Raw genomic sequence first — 27234 nt, 5'->3', positions numbered from 1 at the left:
GCTTCTCAGTCTCCTTCCACACCGTCCATAAGGGTGGTGGTTGGTGTTTTTTGGTAAGTTCTCAAGTGTCTTCAGGCAGCCTGGCCTGTCTGAAAGATTATTTGCTTCAAGAATAAATAAAATTCCATGTTTTAACTGCAGGCCAGATATACTCTCCTTCACGTTTTGGTTTGTTTTTCCTTATATCTCAGTTGCATAGTTTTGGTCTTTTATTGAAGGTAACAGTTAAGCAGCAACTGAAACCACAGGTGTATGTGGGTCACCATCAGAGCTTCATGGAAGACACAACATGGAATTTGAATCTGAAACTAGAGACAAAATGGCAGTGATAATTCATGATGATAAAGAGGAATAGCTTTAATGAATTTCATAAAGGCTCAAACAGAGAATTAGCAAGTACAATAATCTTAATAGTCATGAGAGAACACAGAGACCAGCTGGCTTTGGTGTGGTTGGCCTCAATGTCATGTCGCAAGAATACTTCCTTTAAATTATGAACAAGGCTAACTCCTGGGGGGGGGCTATCCTGTCACACTGAGACCAATCACTGGGAAATTGTTGAATATCTTCGTGATCAAAACATGAAAACGCATAGTACAAAGTTGGCCCTGGAGTCCTGTTGGACTTCAGAGTTGGGAGGAACAGGAACCTCTCAAGCTGGCCAAGTTAAGGCTGTTTTCCCTGACTATGCTCATGCCGTGGTTGCTCCCATCCCATGCACGAGACAGAGCACAGAGCATGGTGCAGCACAGACATTCCCTGTGCACGGCAAGGACGGGTAGCTCTTCCCGCTGAGGCTATTCCCACTTGGCTGCACTGTGGTGTTCAGCACGCTTTCCTTCCCAGGCCCACAGCCAGCCAGGGGCCGACCTGCCCTAACAAATTGTTCTACCAGCTCCTCTAGCGCATGAAGTATTTCTTAGTCCCTCTGCTGTCACCCCGGCAGGAAGGTGATTGCTGTAAAAGATGCAGTATTCTCTGCTCTGCAGCCTGCATGAGTAATTCGAAATAGGACAGAGTATCTGTTGGTATTCAAGGCACCTCCTATCTCCTACTGCTATCCTAATTGGAAATGCCATGCAGTGTGCCATAGCTTCTACAAATGTACAGCAGAGTTGCAGCTATTCTATACAGTGTGTATTTAAAAAAAAATCTCCTTGATTTCAGCTCTACATTTATGCTGGGTTTTTACCTGACCTGTTTCCTGATTCTGACCACAGTGGTGTTCGTTTCCGTCATTTACTCCTGTGTAAAGGTGAGTACTGTGGTTTCTTTGTAGAGTCCTTTGCCTAGGATAACTGGATCAGCAATCTGTTTCTTCAGCTAACAGAGCATGTTTTGTTAGCCATCCTTTCCACACTATGTGATAAGGGTTACAGAAAAAGCCTTTGATTACACAGAATGAACTGCGAGCAGATGTTAGGGTTGGCATCTCTTTAGCTCAGCGAGAAGTAATCACTCTGTGGATCTGCATGTCTATTAAGTCCCCTGCAGGCACTCTCATATTGATATAAGAAGAACACATTTTCCAATGTGGAACGAAACACTGACCATTCGCTTCCTCCCTGTAAACTTCCTGCGGAGTCGCCTGTGTACTGGCCCCTGCTGCATATGCATGTTTGGGTAGGCAGATAATCAGAAGCAGAATATCATCAAGGAAAAATGTCCTGGGGGAAGTAAAAGCCATAAACATACAGAAGTTTATCAGCCTTTCTCAGAGGAGTATACAGAGCTTCCAACATTTGGTGGGCTCTTTCTTGTAATTGGTTTTGATCAGCAAAGAAATACATCATGTGAAATCCAAAAACATATTAATAATTCTTGGCAGTCTGTGGTAAATTGAGAGTGCTTTGGGAAGGGTGGTGTGCTCATCTTTTTCACTCAAAGGTATTCCTATTAAAATGTTGATCCTAGTTGATTGTATTTGCAGTTTTGGGGATCCTTCCAGTCTAGCAGTGTCTGAACATGGAACACATTCAGATTCAGTCTCCTTAGCCCAAGCTCAGCTGTGTTCCTCAGAGCCTGGAATAAAATAGCTCAGTAGCATTATGTTTCCTGCAGAAGAACCAGTGGGGTAATGAATTATGTCAGGCAGATGATTTGCCTCACTTTAATTATCTTCTCTGTGCCATTTTCAACAGTTGAATGTGGGTGCTCTTGACAGACTTGCACCTTTCATGTGTTTTTGATTTTTGAAAGTTAGATTTGGAGAATTAAGCTTTGCCTTCTCATTTAATAAGAGCTACAAACTGTTCCCAGTGAAAGAATCTTCAAGTTATATTTGAACTGTAACAACTCACTCACAGGGCTTCCCTTGGGCTTATGACAATTTTAAAGGGAGCCTAGTTCATAAGCATAGCATCCCGTTGGTCCTGCTTGTTTACCAGCAATGAGAATTACAAGTCAGAGATAACAGTGCTAATAGGAAGGCTTGGGTCCCTTGAGCTGGGAAGTGGTACCCAAAGATGCCTGGTTATACTTGGTGTGTCTGTTGCACGTGAGGATGCTACTGAGTGTCGTTAATTTGTAAACTGGTATCAGCAGTTAATGTGATTAGCAGTTAATTAACAACCAATGTGGAAAGCTTTTGGTCACGGCCACAAAGGACTTGGAAACTCAGTGCAGAGCTGTGCTGGAGCCTCCTTACACTGCAGTGCCACCAGCAGCAACATCCCTGCGCACTGCCAGCCGTACAGAGCCACAGCAACACACCGGCTGTACTGGTGCTGTGCAAATGCTGGGGCCAGAGCTGTGGCAGACCCAGACCTCAGAAGCATTTGAGCTGGCTGACTTGCAACCAGATGGATTTCAAGGCGCACAGCTGTTTGTCACCCACTGGCTTAGGTTGCTTCCACATACTGACAGCAGCACTCATTTCTTCTGTCATCATTCAAAGGTTTGGCTTTTGGTTTGGGCTTTTTGGTTTAATATTATTACTAATCTTAATGATTAATTTAAAAGGCATGCAGGATTTTTCAGGTCCTGTGACCCCACTGTTCACTCTTGCTTTCTTTGCCTTGATCTTCCAAATTCCTGTAGAAGAGATCTGTTCAGTGGTGCCTGCAACTGTTTTTAGTCTGGCTTTGCCTCGGTGCACAGGCCCTGGAAACACAAGGCATCAGAGGGAATTCAGTCTAACATCAGTATTTAATGGGATTTTGTGAAGTTCCTGGTATTTCCAAAAGTGAGTTTTCAGCATGTTGGCCCAGTCCCACTAGGTGCTTATGTATAACATTCACTGTGGCCGGTGCCTTCTGTGCACAGATTGCAAATATTAAAAATATCAGGCCTTCTAGCTCCAGTACCTTTTTGATTACCCCTTTTTTCATGCTCCAAATTAGCCTCTGCTGACAACATCTCATTATGAAATGGCTTGTTTAGAGGATGGGTACGTCTAGCTTGTCAGCTGCAGCCTGCTTCTGTCATTGAAGATTTTGGTGTTTTAAGTCAGATGTTTTTTAAGCAATGGGTTCCCACAGCCTTTGGTTAAGGGGTTTTACTTTATTTCTGTATTCTGCATTGCTCCAGGAATACATATATACATATGTGCAAGGAAGGCACTTTTACAGATCCTTTAGATGACATTTTAAGACACAAGGATGTCAGCATTGTTTGTTTTGTTTCGCACTTGGATGTGGGATAGGAGAGCATGTGTTTTACATGCCAACGGTTCATTCCACACAAAGTTGGAAAGCAGGTGTCCACCCCAGGATATCAGCATAAGCATAACTTTTGCCTGTTTGCTGTGCTGTTACATGATAAGTGGCTCTTTTTTCTTCCTCTTTCCAGCTTTCATGTGAGATTTTCCTTCCCTGTTTTGGCCTCTCCATCTCTGGCTTTGACAGTGGCCGGCAGGCTCTTTCTGGACAACTTGATCGTTTTATTTTCTTTTGCTGTCATTATTATCTTCCACTATAAAATTCTCCACGGACTAGGAGTTGATCCTGGAACTGCCAACACAACCAGCTTGGCTTTCCAAGTTTCTTCAGCTGTAATAAACAAGAGAGTTCCAGTTCTTCACTTTGATGCTTCATGAAGACTTGGCCACCGCGAGAATGGTGTTCCTTCCCAATAGAGTCTAAGGTCATGGGAACCACGGTCCCTTTGCAAATACTCCACTGACAGACATCTGTTTTGCTACTAACTTAATCAAGTTTGTGTTTCTTCTTAAAATCCTTAACTTCTGGTATCCACACTGCTGTGTGGAATTCAACCTCTCGCATGTTCCTGGGAGCACATATGAAAGAAATTTCAAGTTATCCTTTATGAGAAAATAAGGGTTTTTTACCTTTACATAGGTGCAGTTTGCCTACCTGTTTCTCTGCCTCCCAAGGCTGGTCTAGAAGCTACTAAAGTGGGGTTTTTGCTTCTCAAGCAGGGGAGAAATACCTCTGAAAACTGTACTTTTTTTAATAGACTGATAAATCACTGTGAAATAAGTGATACAAATGGACTTGCAACATCAACTGGCCTGGAGATGTTGTCTTTTACTCCAGAAGCATCTTAATGTACTTCAAAATGACTCAAAGGCTTGTATTACAAATAGAAAAATCAGAACTTAAAGAACTCATAGTATTTCTTCCTCTCACAACACAACAGCAATTATCTGAGCAGTTTTCCATGTCCACAATATATGTTAAGAAGACAAAAAGGAGAAATACACCTCTTCTTTCTGTTATCAGCTGTAATTGCAAAGTACAGTTTAGTGTATTATTTTCATGTAAATGACTGGAGGTTGTGGATTGTTTTCACTGTAACACTAGTACTTGTTGAATTGGTTTCTAAATTCGGACTGTCACCTGTACAACAGTGCCCTACCTTCCCCTTCTACATTCATTGGTACCTGCAAGCTTTCAGAGCCTCTCTCTTCTGGGAGCTTGTGTCTTCCAGCAGCACTTACGCATTTCAATTCAGAATGAACTGGAATTGATTGGACAATCCAGTTTCCCTTTTCCCACTGTGGTTATTTTATTTTACATGGGGTTGTTAAGAGGGCTAATGACTGACCTCAAGCTTGTGTGGCAACCCAAATGTGAATCTTGGCAGTCCAAATGGACCATGTCCTTTCTTTTAGCCCCTGTTCTCAGTAGTGTACGTGCAGGCTTAGAGTTGCCATTTCATCAACCCGCCCTTGTCCTGTTCTTCACTCAGGTAAGATTTGAGTCTTATTAAGAGGAGTAATGGTGTTGGACAGTACAAACCAATGGGATAATCAGCAACAGTGCATAGATTTTCACTGTACTATAGCGTCTTGCTTTTGTTCTGCTTCTTTTCCTAGGACAGAAGGGATTTTATTTCATTGCAGGATGGAATGGGCAGTAATTTTCTTTTCTTTTTTCTTCTTTATTGTTAAACCCCCTGACTTGTGGATGTTTTTATGGAGGGAACATTGCTAGACTGGAGCTAAATTGTCAGAGCTCAGACAAGTCCCTCATTTCTATCATAAGTCCTCCAAGCTGCACATATTCTTGGTCTCTGTCTGTCTGTGAAATGGGGAGAGTGTTACTTATGTTATTGAGCTTCCATCAGTGTTGTTTGCAAGGCAAAGGTTCCTCAGATGTATGGCATGGCTGTGCCATTGTGCTCTCGATTGCAATCCTGACCTCCTGTGGGTTTTGGCATTTGTTTCCCCTTCAGGACTTTTTTCCAGCTGTACTTGTTTACTGACCTAAAATTTTCCCTAGTTTGCAAAGTATGAGAACCAAGATTAATACAAAGAAAACATGTTTTCATTAGAATTTAAGTGTCTTCCACTGATAGTTTTGCTTGATATCTCAGGCTTGGTTCAAAGTCAGACTTTTTTTTGGGATCATTGGCAGCAGGGGCTTGAGCCAAGATCCACAACAAAGCACTCCCATGTTTTATTTAGGTGCCTGATTTCCCAGAGATTACAGAAGGAGGTTAGGTCCATGCATACCTTTGTGGAGCTTGGCCTTGAGGCCTAAACAAAGGAGTAGCAGGAAAACATGTCCTGCTCTAATCTAACGAGAAAACTGTCTAAAAGCTGCACAAATCCTCCTCCTCCCTCCAAATCCTATAAAGGTTAGAGCAGAGGAAAGCCCCACGGCATGTCTGTCATCCCTGCGCTGGCGGGGATCTGCTAGCCGATGTCTGCATGGAAGCAGCTGGACGTGGTAGGGCAAGGAGGTATTTTGGTTCATGGCTTATCAACAGAGCCAAGGATTTCTATATCAGCAAGGTTTATTTCTGAGAGAGAGGTGTTCTGCTTTGTTTCCAGCTGCATGAGCTGGAAGGTTTGCATAAGCTGTCAGAGAATTTCAGTCAATCCTCATGCAGTGCAAATAAGTTGTAATCCTGATTTCCCCTTTCCTCCCGTCCTCCCCAGAGCCTTTCTCTGTCCTCTCACCTGGAGGTAGCTGGATTTTTCTGTGTGTGCAGATGAAATCAGCTCTTTCAAAACAACTCTCACCATGTCAACCTCTCTCTCCCTCTGTAAAAGTCACCGGCTAATCAGTGCTTTGGAGGTTCAAACACTTCACAATTACGTTGTAGGACTGCTGTGTGGGAAGCTATGCACTGACAGAATGTTGCATCTCTGAAGATGTAAGAGTGAAGGATAAAAGGGAAAAGCAGGACTTTTAATAGAAACATTAGTCATTGTTAAATTGCAGTGCAGTGTCGTTGCGCTGCTAGCTTCTTTGTGTCTCTAAAAATACCCTCCAGTGGCTTGGTTATTCATGCAGCGTGCAGGTAGGGGAAGGAGAGTTGGGTTCTGGAAAAAACTTTGGCAGTCTTCAGCAGAACCCCTGGCCCCCAGCACGACAGCATGGAGGGGAAGGGCACTGCGAGGCCGAGGTGTGTCATTGTGCAAAGGTTTTCTGGCATCCATCTCTTGTTGCCCTGGTCTGGAGTTTGCACTGGGACGGTGGTGGCGAGTGAAGAGAGAGGGTTTGTTTCAATGTCCCCTGGACTTCTCTGGCAGCTGCAATTAGAAAGCAACTAGAAAAAAGCTTCTAGCTCTGATAGACTGTCCCAGTGATTCACTACTGCCTAGGGGAGGTCTGTGATCGCCTTCAGCAGCGGTTATTTTTAGCCCTGTGTGTCTGTGGTGGTGAGTGCCATAGACCAGAGGAGACCAGCTGATTTCTCCAGTGCCGTTCACCAAAGGTCTGACAGATCACAAGACTAGCCTGGGCTTTTTAACAGTCTGTTTCTGAATGGTACCAGAAAGTCCTACAATACCTTTGTGATCAAAGGGATATGACATGTATGTTTTCATTTCTGCTTTTTTTTTTTAAGTTTTTGATCCAGTAATTTACAGGCTCAAGCTCCTGGCTATTTCAGTTACAGATGGCTTGTGGTTTGCTTCTCACAACAGGATGAGCACAGCCCTGCAAGCTATGCTAGCTCAGTTCAGGAACCATCATTCCCATTAGGAAGGACTAAGTAGATTTGGTGAACTAGCTGGGCCTGCTGCCACGAGGCGGTCACGTTCCTGCTCGTCCTTGTCCCGGAGCAGCCATCCTCCATCACCATTCTCTAACCCCTGTGCAGCATCCGCACAGACACCACACTGAAGGATGCAGGCAGCTCAAATGCAGGTTGTAGTATGTAAAATAAGCAATGATTTTGCATGGGTTTTTAATATTTAATTTTTTTCCCACATGCAGCTTTTCCCAGCTCCACTCCAGACTCTTTCTAGGAAGATTGTACAGTCCAGGACCAATAGTACCTTAGTTGGAGTCTTTGCCATTATCCTGGTTTTTCTGTCTGCCTTTGTCAACATGGTATGTGCATTATTTTGCTTTTGACCCACTTAGTTCTGCATGGTTTTCTTATTGGTGCTCTGCAGCATTGTAACCCTTACAGCCATGGGGTTTAATGTAATCCTGCCTAATGCTTACACCATCTGAGGTCAGTTCCCTTTTGGTTTTCGGGCACAGAAAAGAAATGGGAGCCCAACAGCTGCACCCCTGTAGCCCATTATATGCCTGGCACTGATTTATGCCCATGTGCTTTTCTGATTCTTTGAATGCTTCTGCTCCAAGTACATAAGCCAAGGCTGAAGCATACCCCTGTGTGAAGGGCCAGTACGAAGGGGATGCGTCATTTAACTCCCACAATATTGAGTGGGACTTAAGTGTTGCGTAGGCTTTGTGCCAGCCTTCTGCACGGTGCTGCATCCTGCTCCGAGTGCAGTAATCACCTAACAGGGACTGTGAAGACTTTGCTTTGAGTTGCACTTTTGGGACCGGGGTGGTCTAGCTTTGCATTCAAACGCCACTGCTGATTTCAGACTTGGAGGGAGATGGCTGTCCTCTAGGACCCTGTGCCTCCTGGTTTCTCACTTCTACAAATGGCTTGAAGGCTGAATGTATTTTAAAGAAACCATGTGAACATTCTCTACCCTGCATACATCTATTTCATTTTTTTAAGAGAGAGGGAGCAAAATGGAGAGAGGGGCCTGGGGTTAAAGCCCTGAGCTTGGAGGTGGCTACAAAGACTTCACATGGCCCTCTGCTCCTCTAAGTTATGGGCTCAGCTGGGGCAGTGGTTACTTGCACTGGCATGGAGAGGCTTAAACACCTAAAAATCAGACCACTACTTGCTCTTGCCTCAGCTACCCTATACACGTGGTGGAGATTTAGGAACAATTTTATGCTCTGTTGAGGTACTTCAGTGGGAGGCGCTAGCTCGGTGGCATTGACACCCCACCACCTTCCCCCATAGTCACCTGTGAAGAGCTGGTGTGGGTTGCTGAGCACCACGCAGAAATTAGAGCTTTGTGTTTCTGCATAGTATGTGATTCTTTGCATTCGTGAACTGCTTAGTGTAAAAATTAACAAAATGGACAAACGGAGCAGCACATGGAAGAGATCAGAACGGGCCTCTGCTGCTTCCTCAGCATAACATAGCACATCAGCCTCTGAGCCTTGCCGCTAAAGGCTTCCCTGTAGAAGGACCCATAGCACAAGCATTAGAGATGGCCAGTTATCAGCTCAGAAATTCCCATCAACAGAAACAGAGCAACGCCAGGACCTTATCACAGACAGCAGGATATATTTGTATGTGTAATATCTATAGCCTCTCTGCCTGTGAACCTTCAGACATAAAGTTGTACGTGAAGTTGAGCACGAAACTAGCTTTCTAGAGTGCACAGCCTGGATTTTATTAATTAGTATTTTGGGAGAGAAAAAACATAGCCATTGCACATGCAGTAAAACATAAGCCGGTGATTTAATTTCACATATTTTGCACATTGCTACAGCCATTTCCAAGGGGCTTTTTAATTGATGCAAACTATTTTGTTTTCTTCTCCTTGTCTATGCTGTTGAGTTTAATACCATCTTTTTCTTCAGTTTATGTGCAGCACTGTGGATCTTGCCAGCTGCATGGCTGCAGAATACAACATCACTCCTGACCGGGTGGACATATGCCTTATCAGCAACCTGACTTCCAACTACAGCCTGGGCACCTTGCAGGGATTCTGTGACAGTCCTTCGCCTAACTGCAACTTTCCAGAGGTATTCTCTGAAAAAAAATGGGTTGCAGAACTTGATCTGAGAAGGGGCTATAAAACCTGTGCAATAGACCTCAGTGATTCAGAGGAAAGCCAGGTTGCTCCTGACTGATGTTACAGAACCGACACGGGCTACTATGCACACACTTAAGTGTCTGAAGTTATTATCATGAGTCCACATTAATGTGTAAGTTCCTTCAGGGCTGAATAATCAGTAGGCTTTTATAATTGTTGGATCCTGCCTGTAGCAGAACTTCTCCATGAAGTTCTTAATGGCATGCAGAACTGCAAGTCATTTCAAAGGAGTTTGTGGGTGCTCAGTGTTACTTGAAACTCAGTTCACTGAAAATCAGTGTCTAGTCATAGATTTAACCCTTCCCTCCATTGTTTTACATCCTGATGAAAAGCTTTACTTACATATTTTTTCACTAGGTATAGTAGGTTCTGGCCTCAGGCAGTTTAGCAGCCCTGATAGTGGTCTGCTTCAATCTGCAAATGCAATTCCTACCTCTTCAGAACAACTTTTTTTTTTTTTTAAAAAAAAAAAAAGCTTCTGATGGGAAAAAAAAAAAACAAAAACACCCCAAAAAAACCCCCACAAATATGTTTTACACATTGGTAGAATACTTTGCAAAAAAAAAAAAAAAATCATCTTTTTGCATAGCTATTCAAGACCTTTCTCTGAGATTTTTAGGTCATGGTCATTACGTATGTTATCTACTGGAAATCGAAAAGGAAAAAATCTGTCTGGGATGGGGGCAGAATTTATGTTAAGGTCATCTGGATTTATGACAGATTTATGGCTGATCTGCTATCATCCAGATGTCCAAGGTGCTGCGGAAAGCCCTGGTATCCCACTGAACCTATTCTCATTTAACCTAACAGGAATATGGTCCCTATTTGATTCAGTGAGGTTTCTGAGACCACCATTACTGTGACTTTCAACCCTGCAAAGGCTCTTAGTATGTCCGCAGAAAGACCCAGGAGCAAAATCTGGCACAACAGAGAACTAGAAAGAGTTTGTGCCCATCATGAGGTTGTCAGGAGTGCTGGCTCAGGACAGAGAGGGATTTTAAGCGTTGAGGAACAACCATATTGCATGCTGAGGATGCTATGGCAGCCTTGAGCCAGGTCCTGCTGGTCAGTGGGCTAAGAAGTGAGGAGTCCCTCCTCTGTGCTCCGCAGGGCAGATGTTGTATCTGGTACAGACGTCGACTGTTGCTCCCATCAGGAGATGGTGGGATCCTGCCCCTCAGCCTCAGGGAACATCCACTCATTTTCTAGAAACTGAAGAGTCGAGTTACAAGCTGTACAAGTTATTTTCTCTAATTTAATATATCAGCAATGGACTATTAATAAATGAGCTCAGAACATAAGCGTATTTCTCCTTCAGCTAGGGCTTGCTTTTAACTGAATGGATGGATTGCCTCAGGCATCTGATACAGTTTTTTTGCCAGAAATAGGCCTGTCCGGACAGAGTGAAAGCTTAAATCTTCACAGATTTGATAACAGGAAGGTGCTGAGCTGGATAATATGCATCTCTTTGGTTTACATCCATGCTAGCTTTCCCAGGAGCCATAAATGGCACCTGCAGTCTGCAATTGCATTTGAAAGCACCAACATGCTATACATTCAGCTCTCCGATTGGCAGAAATTGCTGCCCAACCACCCAGGTGTGGCCGAGGGCTCCACTACCACACATGCACACACTTCTGCAACTGCAGACCATGGTGTTGGGCATTGGTAGAACTTTGTCCAGCCTGTATCTTGCCCATGGGTTCAGTGTGTCACATCAGCATGGGCAATACTTTCCAATTGGCCTCAAGTGGGTCTCTGTCCTCGTGGTGTAAATTGCTAATACCCTTGGTCCTGTATATTTTGCAGATAGGTGAATTTGAGTCCAGAATTTGACCTTAAAGCATGAAGTATTCCAGCATAACTGGATGAAGCTTTCTGCTAATTCAGTCACTGTGTCCAGGGCAAACCTACATCACAACCTTGGGCATACAGCTGTGAGCCCTGTGCCTCCTGAGTGTAAAGCAAATAATGAAGAATGCAAGAGTTTTCATCTCCATCCGTTTAGTTTTAACACTTAAATTTCCCATAACGTGGGAGAATCCCACAGGCAGCCCCAGGTTTACATGTTTGGTCAGCCCAGCTACATAACTCCCAGTCCCTTTCTATCCTTTTGTTTAGTTTCCTTTGTTTTCAGTTTTGATTTATCCAGCTGACATTCATCTCTCTTCTGTTTTTTTTTCCTTTTTGTCTTTATACAGTACTTTACCTACAGTGTCTTATTGAGTCTCCTGGCCTGCTCTGTGTTCCTTCAGATCAGCTGTATTGGAAAACTGATCCTTATGTTAATCATTGAATTTATATATGTTCTCATTGTGGAAGTGCCAGGGGTCAACCTTTTTGACAATGCAGATCTCCTGGTTACAGCTAACACCTAGTAAGTGCCTTTCACTTCTGAAATCTTCACCTAATTTCTTTTCACTCAATGATTTCAGTGTGGCATTAGGTGGACGGGAGTGCCAAGGCTGTGGTGCAAGCAAGGGAAGTGCATGGTACCAGAGCAGGCATGGCTGTAAACTAAAGGCTTTGTCAATGCTGCTCTCCACCTCTGAAGAGTTGGAAAACACAGTTCCCTATAAGATCTTTTCAATGTGGAACTTAACTAATGAACCATCTATTAATAACAAAATGTAACTGGAATCAGAGTGGATCTCTATTTCTTCCAGAAATGGGGAGCTGTAGTTAGTCATTCTCACTTCTTCTGGTATTACACTCCCAATATAGAAATGCCTTTTCTCAAAAAAAGAAAAACAAAAACCTCCAACAAACTTGAGCTGGCTCAGGGATGTGATAATGAACCACCAAGATGTTCAGACATCTGGTATATTGAACCCAGGTTGCGGTGGTGGAATGGTGGTGTTTGATGTTTGACTGGTGATCTCCTGGCAGTTGCTGTTGGGCACGTTCACATTTGAAAAGCCAGTATCACAGCTGGTCTCAGCACAATTCCCAGCAGAAGGGCCTGGGCTAAGTGGGAGTAGTTGCCCTTTTACTTACAAAAGGTAGTTTCTCATCTCCAGGTCACACATTAATCATGGTGGCAACCTCCTTCCACTGACATGATTACCCCTCTCCTGAAGGTCACGCCAGGGAGGGAAATTTGGCACATCCACAAACCTGCCCTCCTCCACAGGTTTCATTTCTCACTGGGAGTTGAGTAGTTGTGTTAATTACTTGTTATGATGATTTCCCCGGTACTTGAATGTGAGTCAGTAAAATCATGGTGTTGTCTAAAGGTGAACATGATGTGAGGATGTATAATAAGGAGAGTAGCCTGTAAGACATGAGAAGTAGACCATTGCTCTATTCAGGAGTGGGAAGGCCTAACCTGGAAAATCTTTCCTAGTTTGGGGCAAGAAGGCAGTTCACGATAATGGAGAGTCTGGAGCAGCAAAGAGCAATCAGAGATCTAGAAAGCACCAATTTAGGTGAAACATTTGTCAAGGATGATAGCTGTGATTGCTTCTGCCTTGGACAGGAGGGTGGTTGAGAAGATTCCCATGGTCCTTCCCAGAGCTAATTTGTAGGTTATAAAATAGCTTGTGTAGTTGCTCAAGTTTCTTGATGGTCATTAACTCCTTCAAGCCGGATACACCTAGTTACTTCTGTCCTTCACATAAATATTCCATGATTTCAGCATTCCTGTGTGCCCAGTGATAATCAATGGAGGTATGGCTTTTACTGCCACTGGCAGTAAGCACTTCAAATATTTTGTTAACTCAGGTGAATGAAATTATGTAGGAAACCCCATGGAGCTTTCTGTGGAGGTATGGGGAGAATGAGTTTTCCTTCCTTTTTTTGGCAGATGTTATGTATTCTAACAGTGGAAGCTATTTAGCATTTTCTAACACAATTAGAGAAATAAAAGCATTTTATATCCCAAATATCATTTCATTCTTGTAAGTCAAGCACTAAGCGAAATTACAGCACTTACAAGTATAATTTGCGTCACTTCACAATCAAAATGTCAGTAATAAAGTGGAGAAGGTTAGCAAGTTTTCCCAGAAATAGCTTTCTGCGATGCTATATTATCTCTCACTAAATGATACTTGTTTTGTCCGGAGAGCTCCATGGATAGCTATTTATTGTCCAAATGTCTGGCAGTCCGTTTGTGTGTTGTGGGAAATAAGATCTCAGCATGTAGCCCACAGTTCAGAGATGTACCTTGTTGTCCAGCTGATATTTAAAAAAAAACCCAACATGACCTCATACTACTTTAATTGGCTGCCTGTTGTAGCTACATAATTACTGTCTGCTCTGCAGCCATTATGGTACTCTGACTAATTACAAGTGATGCAGATGTCACTTCACACTTCTGTGTACAAACCAACCCAGCATGCAAGCAATGGAAAGGCTGATTATAGCACGTTGGGAGTTGCTAGACTTGACTGCAGCAACACACCAGTGTGGTGACACATGAAGTATAACTGGATGCACAGAACTACTGTCATTGTATCTCTTCTCTATGCAGAAGACAAAACTAATGCATTGGTTTTAAAGATGCGATGGACTAATGTCATCTTCTAAGTTAAGTTCCTGGATAGTGGAGCCCAAAAACCTTTACCCAGTGATTTGTTCATCAAGCCTATCATTTCTGATGGAGTTGTGGTTTGTGATTTAGAGGGCTGTCTGTCCTTGGCATCGTGACTGTGAGAAGGGAGATGCTCCTGTCCTGTGGGACCTGTCCCCAAAATCAGCCAGCTTTCCTGCTAAAAAACCGTGCACTTAACTTGAGCAGGAGTGTATTTAGCCAGCTTCTCTCTGTCATACCTTCCAGTAATGAAAGAGCCATCTGCTATTGGAATTGTCTGTCCTGTGGGGGAGCAACCTACCAGTGTAACGCCATTATTGCTTGCATTGGGCATTTTCACTTATCCAAAGCGTTATTGTAAATACTGGGTTTGCTGCTTTTCATAGTATCTGCTGAAGATTTTAGAGCAAGCGTAACACCCACAGTGAGCTGCAGCCCCAGTACAGAGGATGAGATCCACCATGCTCCCATCATAAGACAGAGTGATAATGGGGAGGCAGTCAGTCATCTTTGGCCAGGTAGTGATTTAGGGGAGTAGGGGAATAACGCTGCATGTGGGAAGTGTCTCCAACTCCCACCTTTAGTGTGGGAGTCACTGTCCCCAGGGTTCCCAAACTGGGTCCGCATCCAAGCACACATGTTCAGTGCTGGAGCTGGCCAAGAGGCCATGCCATAGATTGTGTGCGAGACAACGGTGGGTTGCAAAATCCATGTCAGAAGAAATTCCATGCTCAGAGCTGCAGAAAATGTCTTGGAACAAATAAGGTTAGAGAGTCACTATGCTTTTATTTTTTAATTTTATGCCCAGTTAGGCTCCCTCGGCTGTTTAGATTTTGATGATTTGTATCTGATTCTATAGTGAGAGGTTCCCCCCAGAAAACTGTGGCCTGAAGCTCTGAAGACAGCTGAGATTCTCAGGCTAAAGATGTATCATGTTGGTAGCCTGCAAAGCTGTAATTGCATCAATGACATTACACTGATTTCTTTCTTTCCATTTAAATAGTGTTTTAAAAGATCCATGTACATGGCGCTCAGCCACCTAATACTCCACCCACACTTGAGAAGAAACCCAGCAGTATTAAGCAATCAATCAGTCCAGAACTCAGACAGCTACTACCTACCAGAAAGCTCCTTTCCATCCTTTCACTGTAAGAAAAGCACATCCTTCATCTTCCCAGCAGCTCTGCTTTGTACGAGTACTTTGCAGTATTGTGGATAGTAACAGCAATCCACGTGAGGGTTTTCTTCAGTGCACTCGTGTGCGGTACCCATAGCTAGGCACAACACTGGAGATGAGCAACTTGCAGAAGGGAGTAGTGCTAGAGTTAAAGGAATGAAACACATCTCCATGCTACAATAAATGGGGAAGAGAGGAGCTATCCCTCACAAGATATGAGCCCAAAGCTTCCTTCTTTAGATTAAATTTTACAGCCTGACCTAATGAAGTAGTAACGGATGCACAAGCATTTGCTGAGCATCCCACACTGACATTAAAATCCAAAATGATTCTCTAACTCTTAATGCTTCTTAGATATTTTAACCACATTAACCGTGTTGCACCATCACTCTGGATTTCTGAGTGTCGCTCACAGGACCTTTTTTCCCTACCACCCCCCCCCACCCCCCCCGCCCCGTCTTTTTGTAGTTTTCTGCTTTAAAAGGGCTATAGCCCCACACACTGTTAGAGGTGCCACATTGCAGAGGTGCTGTTGAACGATGTACAGAAGGATGAGTGCTGGAGGGAGCCAAACACTCTACTAACCTTGTGTTTGTGGTGTTTTCTTTTTTTCAGTGTGTCTACAAATGCATCGTTACCATGGTGAGTCACTTCTTTGGCATGAAATATTTTAATAGGGGTTTTTTTGTTGGTTGGAATTTTCTGTTCACAAGGTGCAGTATCAGCACATTGACTCACCAGCAGTGTCTGGTATTTGCTTGTGCATTGCTGTGAGCTGCTGCAACACAGTGCAAATGCCCTAAGTGGACTGAGTATTGCCCTTTCGTATGTATAGCTACTCTCAGAGCATCCTCTTTCCTGTAGGACTTCTGTCAGCTTGCTTTATAGAGCATCTCATAGAGCTTACTTGTAATTACAAGTCAAAGGTTTTAGCAAAAGAATATTTTCATACTGTATAACTCTGTAATTCAGATTTAACAGGTTTTATTTGCTTGCTTGTCAGAAGGGATGGGAATGTGTCTTAGTGCTCTTTTCAGCTTATAGAATACTTACAAAACAAAGGCCGCTAAGAAGTGACTAATTAGAGAAGCAGTAAGTATAGAACAGTTGCAGACTTAGGAGGCTGGGGGAAGGCAGTTGGGAGACAGAGTGAACACAGTCTGAAGAGCTGTCAGCGTTTCGGTTTTGCCTAGCATAGTGGTGGCTGAGTATGTATGGCTGTTCTTTAAAAAAATGGCTTTTATATTGATGTTAGCCCTTTTTAAGAAGTTGGATTAAATTTCCAATTTCAAAGTCCTGTTTTAGAAACCAGCATCTATGAGCCAAAATCCTCTGCTTTTTGCAGGTATTGCTTGTCCCTTTATCAACACGTCCTTTGAGGGGACAGAAAAAAGCCTTTTCTTCAGAGGTTGCTTAGCCTTAAAGTGGGAACTGCAGAGCATGGCTAAGCTGTGTTCCTCCAGGCTGAGACTAACTGGGAAATTCTGCTCTTTCATTGGCTGCAGCTCTCCAGTGATGACACGAGTCGCGCTGAAGATTGTGACCCCTGTCATCATTACAGTCTTCGTCCTGGCACTGTACTTGCATGCCCAACAAGTGGAATCCACCGCAAGGCTTGATTTCCTTTGGAAACTCCAGGTTAGCGGGTGTTTCTGAGTTGGAGGAATACACGTAGTCCTTGGCATTAACATAAAACTACTGAGCTATTCACTACTGAGTTGAGGAGTGTTACAAAGTGCCTTCAAATTTGATCTGGACCTGGCATATAACTGGGCATACTAGTAATGCTCTGCTCTTCTTTGGTACTTTGCATATCCAGTGCTTCTCATCCTGGTTATTTATTTTGACCCCTTGTTTCCTTGTAAATGCACTTTGAATGGTCCCCACAGTAAAGGGTTATAGATCTGAAGATCAAGGTTAATGAATTTGGGCAACTGAGCCTGTCACTGGTGCAGGATCCTGTAATATAATATGATTTATAAATATAAGATTCTCATATTCACTGCTGAATTGTTTCCCAGAGTTCAGTGAGCTTTCGTTTGCTGTGTTCAGGAGCGTGAAAGATTCACATTTGCATTTTCATTCACTTTCTTATGAAGCATTAGGAACTGGCTTGATAGCCAGCCTTCATTAGCCCCTAGGCAGCAGCACTGGATAACCAACATGCTACAGATAATGCCACACTGCGCTCCTGTCCCTGGGTTCAGTGTTAATAGTCTCACTATTGTGCCCACGAGTGATGTTGGGGCATCATATGTGATTCTCAAGCAGGATAGGGCTCAACTCTGCCCAGGACTCATAGTTGGGCAACCGCAGGACTGCAGGTTTTATATAGATTTTTACCTTCTGGATGGCAGGACAGCATTCTAATGATAGGTCTCAGTGGTTTGAGTAGGAGGCACTGAGGAAGCACCAATTTAATTAAAGTTCCTTGGGAAGCAGATAAACATTGTTATCCTGACTTATAAAAGGTAAAACAATGGAAGGAATGAGCCGACTTGTCTGTTCCAGATCAGCTGGCCAAAGCATTTGTTTCCCCAGGCAGAGCCAAGTGTTTTCCTTGTTCTGTCCAGACATATCACCTTCTAAAGGATCTTTCCTTGTTTAACTTCATTTCCAGTTTCAAATGTCATGTTTTTGAAACCAGCATCCACAAGCAAGTTGTAAGTCCTCTGCAAGTACTGCTTGTGCCTTTCCCAACATGTATGTAAGGGATGTGGGGAGGTCATCCCTTCCCACCCCACAAAGTGAGGGCTGGAGAGTATAGCTGAGCTGTCTTCATCCATGCCAAGGCCCAAACGTGCCAAGAAAGTCTCTCCTTTTTTTGGCTCCACCTCTCCAGCAATGACAAAAATAATTGGAAAAAAAGACTTGAAGAAGACCCATTTCAAAAGGCTGCACGTTTTGCCTGGTGGGTGAAGCGGAGGGTGCTGTCCACAGGACAGCTCTTCGGGGCTCCTGTAAGCCAAACTGCTCCGTGCGACCTGTCTCAGCTGCACCTTCCCCAGTCCTTGCCTGACCCTGTGAACTCTAAATACTTGTTTTATTTTAGTTGCCCAGGCCTAGGTACAGCCTAGGTACAGCCTAGGTACATCCTTCCTGAAGCTCTGGGTCCATATGAACATTAAACCCAAATCCACACACATTAGGGCTGAAACAAGACAACCTACCCTCCTCATGTTTCCCTTTGCCTGGACATACCCCGTGACCGCAGGAGATATGGGCTTTACAGGCTGGTGAAAAGTCCTCTCCAGAGTGTCAGACTGGCCTGTTTCATGGGCTCCATGGTAACTGTACTTCACGACCATCATTGCACCTCAGCAAACTTTGTGGAAAAGGAAGGTCCTTTTATTTAGTTGAGCATTTGGAGGGTGCAGGGAGAGGATTATAATTCAACGCAACTCATGCAGTTAGAATTTAGTAATGATGAGCTGTCTTTGTCCTCCTGAGATCTGTTGTGCTTGACTGGGAAAGCCAAATGTGTGTTTTCGTGGATGGTAGCATTGCGGTGGTTCCTGAAAAGGAATAGACCTTGTACAGGTTACCCAATCCAGGGCCCAGAAAGATAACAACATTGGATTTTGTTGTTATTCTGTGCCTGCTTTTACATGCAAGTGTGCACACAAAAAAGATGGACCATCTTCCACTGCAAAACACAAGTTTCTGCATCTCTCTGGTTCTGCCCTCCTTTGCAGTTTCCCCCTTTCTTCTGTTTCTGTTCCTGTTCTCCCTGCACATTCATTTTCAGCTTTTTTTTCCTCTCCCGAGAGCAGTTACCAAAAGAGTAAGCACATCACTGTCTCTCCCTCCTAAACTAGGCCACTGAAGAGAAAGAAGAAATGGAGGAGCTGCAGGCCTATAACAGACGCCTCCTCCACAACATTTTGCCGAAGGATGTGGCAGCCCATTTCTTGGCTCAGGAGCGGCGAAATGATGAACTGTACTACCAGTCCTGTGAGTGCGTGGCTGTCATGTTTGCCTCCATAAGCAACTTCTCCGAGTTTTACGTGGAGCTGGAGGCCAACAATGAAGGGGTGGAGTGTCTGAGACTGCTCAACGAGATCATTGCTGATTTTGATGAAGTAAGTCGCAGAAAATCTGGGTCGGCAGAATGAACCGAATCAATGAGTTTAGTTGGGCTTTGCTGAGCTCCTAAAGGAAGGTGGCTTATTGAATCCTTGTGCCATAGTTCATTCCTCCTTGCTCTAGAAGTCTTTTTTTCTTTTTTTTTTTTTTTTTCACACTAAAATCCCTTCTATCCCCTTGTTGCTCCTCCAAATATGTAATCCCCTTTCTTCCTATACATTGAGTAGTGGTGGCTCTGTGCAGTATTTTGTAGTACCAAGGGAGCACACGTGGCAAGGACATTACTAGCATGTATGTGCTTGTCAAGGTTTATTTACTTCTTTTGCTCTTGTGAAACAGATAATAAGTGAAGACCAATTTCGGCAGCTGGAGAAGATCAAGACCATCGGCAGTACATATATGGCTGCATCAGGACTCAACGATTCCACTTATGACAAGGAAGGGAAGACACATATCAAAGCTCTGGCTGATTTTGCTATGAGGTTAATGGACCAAATGAAATACATTAATGAACATTCATTCAACAACTTCCAGATGAAGATAGGTAATATGTCACAATGTTTACAGGATTAAGCATAGGTAGTGGTGATTCTGAGCTGGGGATTTTATGGAGGGTAAAACCTATGGATGCTACCTTGGCTGTACAGTGATGTTAATTGTGCCGGGTGACCACTTTGGCCTCTCTCAAACACCAGAGCTGTTGTGATAGGGTAGCAGCATTATTACTGAAGCTCCCTGGAGAATTCAGAGCAGTTGGGCAACCAACCTTGGCGCAGAGCAGCTCTTACCAGAGCATGGTCTCACATGGTGGTTGAGCTTGGGCTCATTTTGCCTGTAATGTGCTGCCTGCCCACACTCCCTGTGGTCTCTGGCTCTACTATTCTCAAGCATTAAATTGTCTTTCAAATCAGGGAATAAAAGACAGAAAAAGAGAAGAAGAAGAAGAGAAGGAGAAGAAATGTGAGGATGTCAAGTGTGGTGTTTGTTCTGGAAGGCCGCTGGGCTGCTGCCTTGCCAGCACTCAGCATTGCAGCAGCAGTTTGAGCAGTTTGCTTGGCAGCCAGATGGCAAATAAACCTTATCCTGTGTCTGGTACTGGAAAGCCACTCTGGATTGAGGAGATCCAGCCCGTGCTGCCAGTCAGATAGGCATAATGATCAAAGCAGCCAACTTTTCTTTAAAGTTTTCTTTCCCCATAGTTTGGCTGTAGCTTTACATGTCAGGGTAACACACAGCTAGAACTAGTGAACCTCAGGATGTTTTTTACGGTCTGAAAAATAACTTGCCTCAAGCTTAATGTGGTTCACACGTGATGGCTCTGAGTGTTGTGGGTTTTCTCCTCTCCTTCCAGGCCTCAATATTGGTCCTGTCGTAGCTGGAGTGATAGGAGCACGCAAACCCCAGTATGACATATGGGGCAACACAGTGAATGTAGCCAGCCGAATGGACAGTACAGGTGTGCCTGACAGGATTCAGGTAAGGAATTCACTGGAAAACTACGTTGCCAGCCCAGTGTCACTTACGGGGTTTTGAAACTTAATTAGAAGTGGAATTTTGGTTTCATTTGATTCCTTTATGCCATACATTTATTTACACAGTACTAAAAGAAAAGCCAACTGGGGAATACTAGCGGTACCATCAAGTTTTGCCTTTTAATCTTGATCAACTTTGCATCCTTTGGTCAAAAACTTGCAGTTTAGTTCTGGGCAGAAGTGTTAAGATGAGTATCTGTCACTGGCACTATGAGCACAGTCCTGCTGTGATACTTACTCGCTTGTGCTGCCAGCTTTGCTGTTCAGCTCTTTTATTTTTCCAAGGGCCTGATTTCGAATATGTAATTCACTTCCCTGTTCACAGTGGCATAGCAAGGATCCAGGCATCAGCGGGATGGGGATATATAAATAGAGAAAGAGGACGGTTCAAGGGGTTAATGGAAACTGTTTTGTAATCAAACATCTCCTTGGCCTTCGGACAGTGACCTCTCCAGTGATTCAATTCCACTGTCCTGCTTTCGTTGAGCCAATGTCCACAGTAACAGATTGTCATTCCTTGGGAAAGTACTTAAGGGATATAAAAATAGTTGAGTAACTGATGTTAAACCCAAGAAGGGAAGCCATGCTGTTTCTTTCCAATTAAGCTGTCAGTTAACTGGGTCAATATTTGTCCAACACCCTTTAAGCTTTTTGACGAGATGGTCCATGAACAATTTTCATTTTAGTTAAGCAAATGTTACAGCAATAGGAAGCCAGAAATAGAAATATTTAAAGCCACCTGAAAAGGGTGAGAAAAATATATTGTAATAAATAAATGTCTCAGGAAATCTGATCTTTATTCTACAACACAAGTGATTATTTTTGAATGGCATCTGCAGAGAGAATTTGGATGCTGGCTACATTATTCCATTCATTTGGTTTTTCTCATTGCCTGCTACCTTTGCCTTCATAAAAACAAACTTCTGAATGACTCCTCCTATATTGTACATCCACTGTGTAATTTTCCTGCTACCAGTCCAGTGATATAATGAATGCATCCAAGTAGACTGAAGCGCCAGGTGTGTTTTTTAAAATGTGACTCATTTGTTTCTTTTTATCCTGTGACCTCCTTGAAAAAGGTGGGGTTCCCCCAGTTGCGTACCATGTGGGACTGCTGTAGTTGGTCATGTTTTGTTCTGCAGCTTGTGCCAATCTTTTAGTTATTGATTGATATGCAAAAGTTGACTGACTGACTGACTGACTTAGAAACAAAATAGTTGATCGCACTTTAATTTTGTCCATGGATTACTCCAAAAGCAAATGAAAGGCTGTGTGGAAGGCATGACAAGCATCTGCCTTACTCTTGTCTGTTCTGCAGGTAACCACAGACATGTACCAGGTTTTAGCAGCCAACAACTACCAGCTGGAATATCGAGGGGTCATTAAGGTCAAAGGCAAAGGAGAAATGACCACCTACTTTCTAAATGAAGGGCCTCCAATTAGTTAGCATCGATTGCAGCGTCACTCAAAGACAGAATTTGCATTACACCAGATTGTGAATCGGAGAAGAATCACTTTTTTTTTGGCAGTGAAGCTGAAAACGCAGCGCAGTTGAAATTTCACACCATGACACTAGAGCTGGTATCGGCAAACTCTTTGGCCACCCATCATGAACAGCAATCGAAAGAAACCACCTTGGAGTTGTTCCTGGCTGAGTGCTAAGTCGACCAAAGATGTGTACTATGGAATTCACAGATAAGACATGAATTTGGAATTTTTCAAAAAGGCTGCTACCACAGGATGATATAAGAAGCTATTTAAGTATTTATTGACGCAACACAACATTTACTTGGTTGAAGGAATGTATGATTCACTGCAAAGCATTATTTTGGAATGGATTTGCACTCCCATAATGTTTCCATCCCATACTGCCGGCTATTTGAAGTGTACCACTGTGCTTTTATTAGCTGTTTTGAATGGGCTTTCAAAACTGACACCCACTGTTGCAGCACACAACAAGGCCTTTTATAGAAGGGCATCAGTAATGTTTCAGTGCGAAAAGACATTATAGCCGCAGCCCCCTCTTTTCCCTCCTTTGACATGGCTAAACGACTGCTCTTCTGAGTGGGGCTGGCACGTCTGGTGAAGGGGAAGATCAAGATGAAGATGGCTCTACAACCGTATTTATTAAAAAGTCTTCTGTGCTCTTCTTTGGTATATATCAGTTTACATGGGAAAGACTAGATGTAAACAAGAGACGCTTTGTGGGGGGAACGCCCCTGAAATTTGTTGTGGTTTGTTTTTTTTTTTTTTTGTACTTTTTATTTTGTAATATTGAAAACATGGAGATCTAACAGATATACCAAATTCTATATTTTGTAAATTATATATAAATTAGAAGGCAGGCTGTCCACACCAAGGTGTGGTGGGAGGTGTATATAACCTGTAGACTTTTGTGTAATTTTTTTGTGCATAATACTCTGAACACAGACTTGGCAGTTTTCAGATTATCACTATACAATCAACCAACAACAAACAGGTGAGTTTCCAGGCTGAATCAGACGCATTTTAAAATGAAAATCCAGAAAAATCTACAACCCCAAAGAAGAGGAAAAAACAAAACATGGTAGTCACGCAGTTGTTCCATGCAGCATTCAAGCCAAGGATGGCGTCTTAACAAATGGAACCAGGACCTTTGAGTTTTAGCTACTGCGATGGTATCAGTCAAACATGTCAAAAAGAGCTCTAAGCAAATCTTCTAACTAACTCTAACAGGCGCTCTTCTAAGAAGAGAAAAAAAAAAAAGCTCATTTGAACATTTCTTTTTAAAAAAAAAATCATTTTTCATAGGTGGTCTTAATAGAATCCTGCTGATATGAGAGTTGTCTGATATTGTAACTGCCACTTGACATTACAAGGAACTATGTACTGCAGCATCGAGTTGACTTTTCTGTAGTAGGCACTTATTTAAACTGAGTCACAGTTTTCAATTTTCAGGAATTAGGTGAGCTTCAAAAAAGGTTATGATGGCAAGTGTGTATGTGAGGTTGTCAACCTTAAAATATAGTGCCATTGATATTGTGGTGGACATCTTTATCACTAGTGGGGGGGTTTATGAATAGTTCACTGTTATCATTTATGTACCTTTTTTAACTATTAAAGAAAAATCCCTTGCTATTTTATTAGAAAAAAGAAAATAATTTAAAAAAAGCTATATTTTTTATATTCTATGAGGGGAGAGTTTTGATATTGAATTTGGCTAGCACTAAAAATTATTCCACTCTTTTGACATTTAATAAAGCTCTTTTCCACTCTTCTCAGGGCAGAATTATTGTAGTACTAACAGCTTAACGATTGCACTATGGTGGTGGTGATGATATTTTTTTTTTCCTACTCAACAAGAAGAATAAGTGAAAATCCATGGGCCTGTCTTAATTAATTTGCCATATTGCTAAGCATAACCCGAGCATTAAGCCATTTAAACCTGAGCTTAAATGGCATTGCCCCTTTCCTTCTCCCTTCCACTAGGAAACATCTCTGAAAAGTATAGTATATTGACTTCTGTAAAACTGCCAAGTCTGCCCTTGTACTATACTTTTGCTCCTTTACATCTTTCCTGGTTTGCAAAATACTTAAGTTGCATCACGCTGTTATGCCTTCCCCCTCCCCACTTCCATCCCTTTTACCCCCTCACTGAGTTTCATTGCCTTCATGCCATACACTCGGTTTTAGGTTTGCTTTCTGCTTTACGAAAGTCTGCAGTCTTCTTAACTTTTGATTCATCTTATCTTATGAAGTTGTGTTGTCAATGAAATTTCAAGTCCCCAGTATCTCTAGCTGTGATTGTTGACAGTGTGTCATGATCATTTCAAGGGGTATTCACACACTCTTTACTCTGGATCTTGCAAAAATGGATACAGTTATGATTTCCCATGGAAATTGAAATCTATTTAAGTAATTTAACTATATTAAACACTGTTTCACTGGTAAAGTGTCTCTGTGTTGTTTTAGCTGCATCTGGCTATTGAAGAGCTCAGACGTAAGTTGTGTAGGAGATACTGACTCTGCAAATAGAAACACACAATTCTTGACTAGCATTGATGGATGGCCGTTTGGAGCACACCGGTGCTAGGCAGGACCCAGTTACGGAGCCTCAAGGGCTCAGTTCCATGTTGAACATCCGCTGGGTACCCCTTGTGCACCCACTTGCCTTGAACCCCAGGATAGCTGACAAAGTCTCGTCATGGCACTGTGGTTAAATATATTGGTATAAGCAAATAGCTTGGGGGGGGGGGGTGTTTGTGTGCATCCTATTTAAAAAAAAAAAAAAAAGTGTGTTTTAAAAAGCAAATCACCTTTGCCAAAGAATTCCGCAGGTACCTCAGTACTTGTCCTCTCAAGGACACCTGGAAGGAAGCAGCAGTGCTTGCCAATGCTGCGTCTTCAATCTTTACAGGTAAAATAAATGCTACACATAACTATACCAATTAACAGAAGCCTGAAGTATAACTGAGAAACAAAAAGCTGCAGCTTTCAACTGACTTTTTTAGTTGAGGAGACATTATACAGGCAACTAAGAACCAAACGACTTATAAAACCCCTCCTAACACGTAACAGATTGTAAGTGTACTGAGAAGGTAACTGCATTACCAAAAATTCTAAAGTACTTTTAAAGTATCATCTTTAAGAAAGATGGTGAAGAACTACTTAGTGCTTTCTATGTTCTCCTCCATAATCACACAAACAGCAATTTAGGACATTATCTGATGTAAGTCATTTTTTTAAACTATCTGGAGAAGGGTAGTACCCAGGGGAAAGAAGCCAGTAGCCTCCAGTGCTGTGCCCACTCATTTAAATTGCTGCACACACTGACTGCCTAAATGCATCTTTTTCTCATCCAGAAAGTATTTTGATGAATTTTAAGGTGTTTAGCCACTTCTGCCCAACACAAAGCTGGCTACATCAAGTATCTGCCTGCACATAATAAAATTATATATTTGGGACACACCAAGTTTCTTACATGTGTGCCCTGTGCTGCCAATATCCCTGTGTGCTACACAACATACATGGACACCACCATCTGACCAAAAACTATGCCCAGAGGCAAATATTTTCATTCTGTTAACCTTTCCTACCACTCCTCAGGGCACCATCGCTTCTAGTTTGAAGTTTGGGGACTGGTGAGGAGAGAGCTTGGGCTGCAGCCTGAAAAAGGGCAGTTCAACTGTTTCAAGCTGAAAAACTCAATTTCCATTCTCTTGACCCTCTCTGTCCCAGGTTTTTCAATTGAAGGGGCAGCCAGGACCAAGAACACTGAATTTCAGGCAGGATGGGGGCTGACAGCAGCATTTCCCTGCCATCTGGCAGGCAGGTACCTTACTGTAAAAAGTAGGGTTGTATTTTTTAATTTCTGTCCCTGAGCACCTCATGGGCCCCACGTACCCAGCTCAGTGCTTGGCTTGCAGTGCTGACAACCAGGCTGCGCTGTCGATGCCAGCCCCGTCTCTCGGGGCTCCTGCTGAAAGCCAGCGTGGAGAAGAGCAGGTAAGCAGGCGGTGGGTGCTACATGGGAATTACAGCAGCATGGTGAAAGCCCAGTGCTGACAAGCTGAGGCAATGCTGGTGCAGCACAGCACAGGTGCATTTGAATTAAAAGCCCCATAGGAGAACAGCCAGACACAGAGATTCCCCTGTAAGCAGCTGGCCCCAGAGATTTTTGCTTTAAACACAGAATTTCAGATGCAAATAACTATTGCCATCTACTGGAAACAGATTTGCGTAGCCTTAGCCACACTGTACTGTGTAATCCCACAGGATCAGGCTGAAAGAGACGTTGGTACCTGCACAAAACCCCCTTCCAGCGCAGGGAGGGGAGCACTTCACAACCTAAAGGCAGCCACTCCTTCCAAAGTAACTGATTATACATTATCAACAAATCCAACTTACAGATAAGCAAAAAATAATCATCCCAGACTGCGTGTCATCAGCCACCTCACCACCACCATCCCAGCAGCAGTCAATGGCACAACACTAGAAGACCCTACCACACACGCTGCTGTTGCTGCTCCTCGCTACGAGGGTGCCCTTGAGAGGCTCCAGAGGAGACCTCCCCACCTAATGGCAAACTTCTTGCGTGGTGCAGCCCGAGTTCCAGCAGGAGCCATAAAACACCTGTTCTGTGACAGCCAACCACGCTATTCCATTCCTTTACCCGGTCTGGCATCACGTACGTCAAGTCCCACCACACACAGGACGAAGCCGGTACCCTGCCGTACTGTCAGGGCCATGGTTTCAATCCTTCCTTGACTGAGGGGAAAAGAGCCGAGAACGTCCTGCTCACACCACTCACTCAGGTACACTTGGCGCTCTCCTGTCCTTCAAATTACTTGCCCTTCAGTCTGAAACAAAACAC

General features: G+C 43.3%; 1 protein-coding gene across 2 annotated transcripts in view; it reads left to right on the top strand.

Annotated features, from left to right (window-relative positions):
- Nucleotides 1-24813, top strand: part of ADCY5 (adenylate cyclase 5) — a 221458-nt gene extending 196645 nt beyond the window's left edge. For both annotated transcript variants that reach the window (XM_075757068.1, XM_075757069.1), the window contains 10 exons: nucleotides 1168-1255; nucleotides 7632-7748; nucleotides 9321-9485; nucleotides 11758-11933; nucleotides 15880-15906; nucleotides 16770-16902; nucleotides 19083-19346; nucleotides 19690-19894; nucleotides 20702-20826; nucleotides 22201-24813. In XM_075757068.1, the coding sequence (XP_075613183.1) occupies nucleotides 1168-1255; nucleotides 7632-7748; nucleotides 9321-9485; nucleotides 11758-11933; nucleotides 15880-15906; nucleotides 16770-16902; nucleotides 19083-19346; nucleotides 19690-19894; nucleotides 20702-20826; nucleotides 22201-22329 (1429 nt within the window). In that variant the 3' untranslated portion in view covers nucleotides 22330-24813. The remainder of the gene's footprint in view (nucleotides 1-1167; nucleotides 1256-7631; nucleotides 7749-9320; nucleotides 9486-11757; nucleotides 11934-15879; nucleotides 15907-16769; nucleotides 16903-19082; nucleotides 19347-19689; nucleotides 19895-20701; nucleotides 20827-22200) is intronic.
- Nucleotides 24814-27234: the final 2421 nt, after the last annotated feature.

Source organism: Balearica regulorum, chromosome 6 (assembly GCF_011004875.1).
Source record: "Balearica regulorum gibbericeps isolate bBalReg1 chromosome 6, bBalReg1.pri, whole genome shotgun sequence".
Lineage (NCBI taxonomy): Eukaryota > Metazoa > Chordata > Aves > Gruiformes > Gruidae > Balearica > Balearica regulorum.
This window is presented reverse-complemented; position numbering and strand designations above follow the sequence as displayed.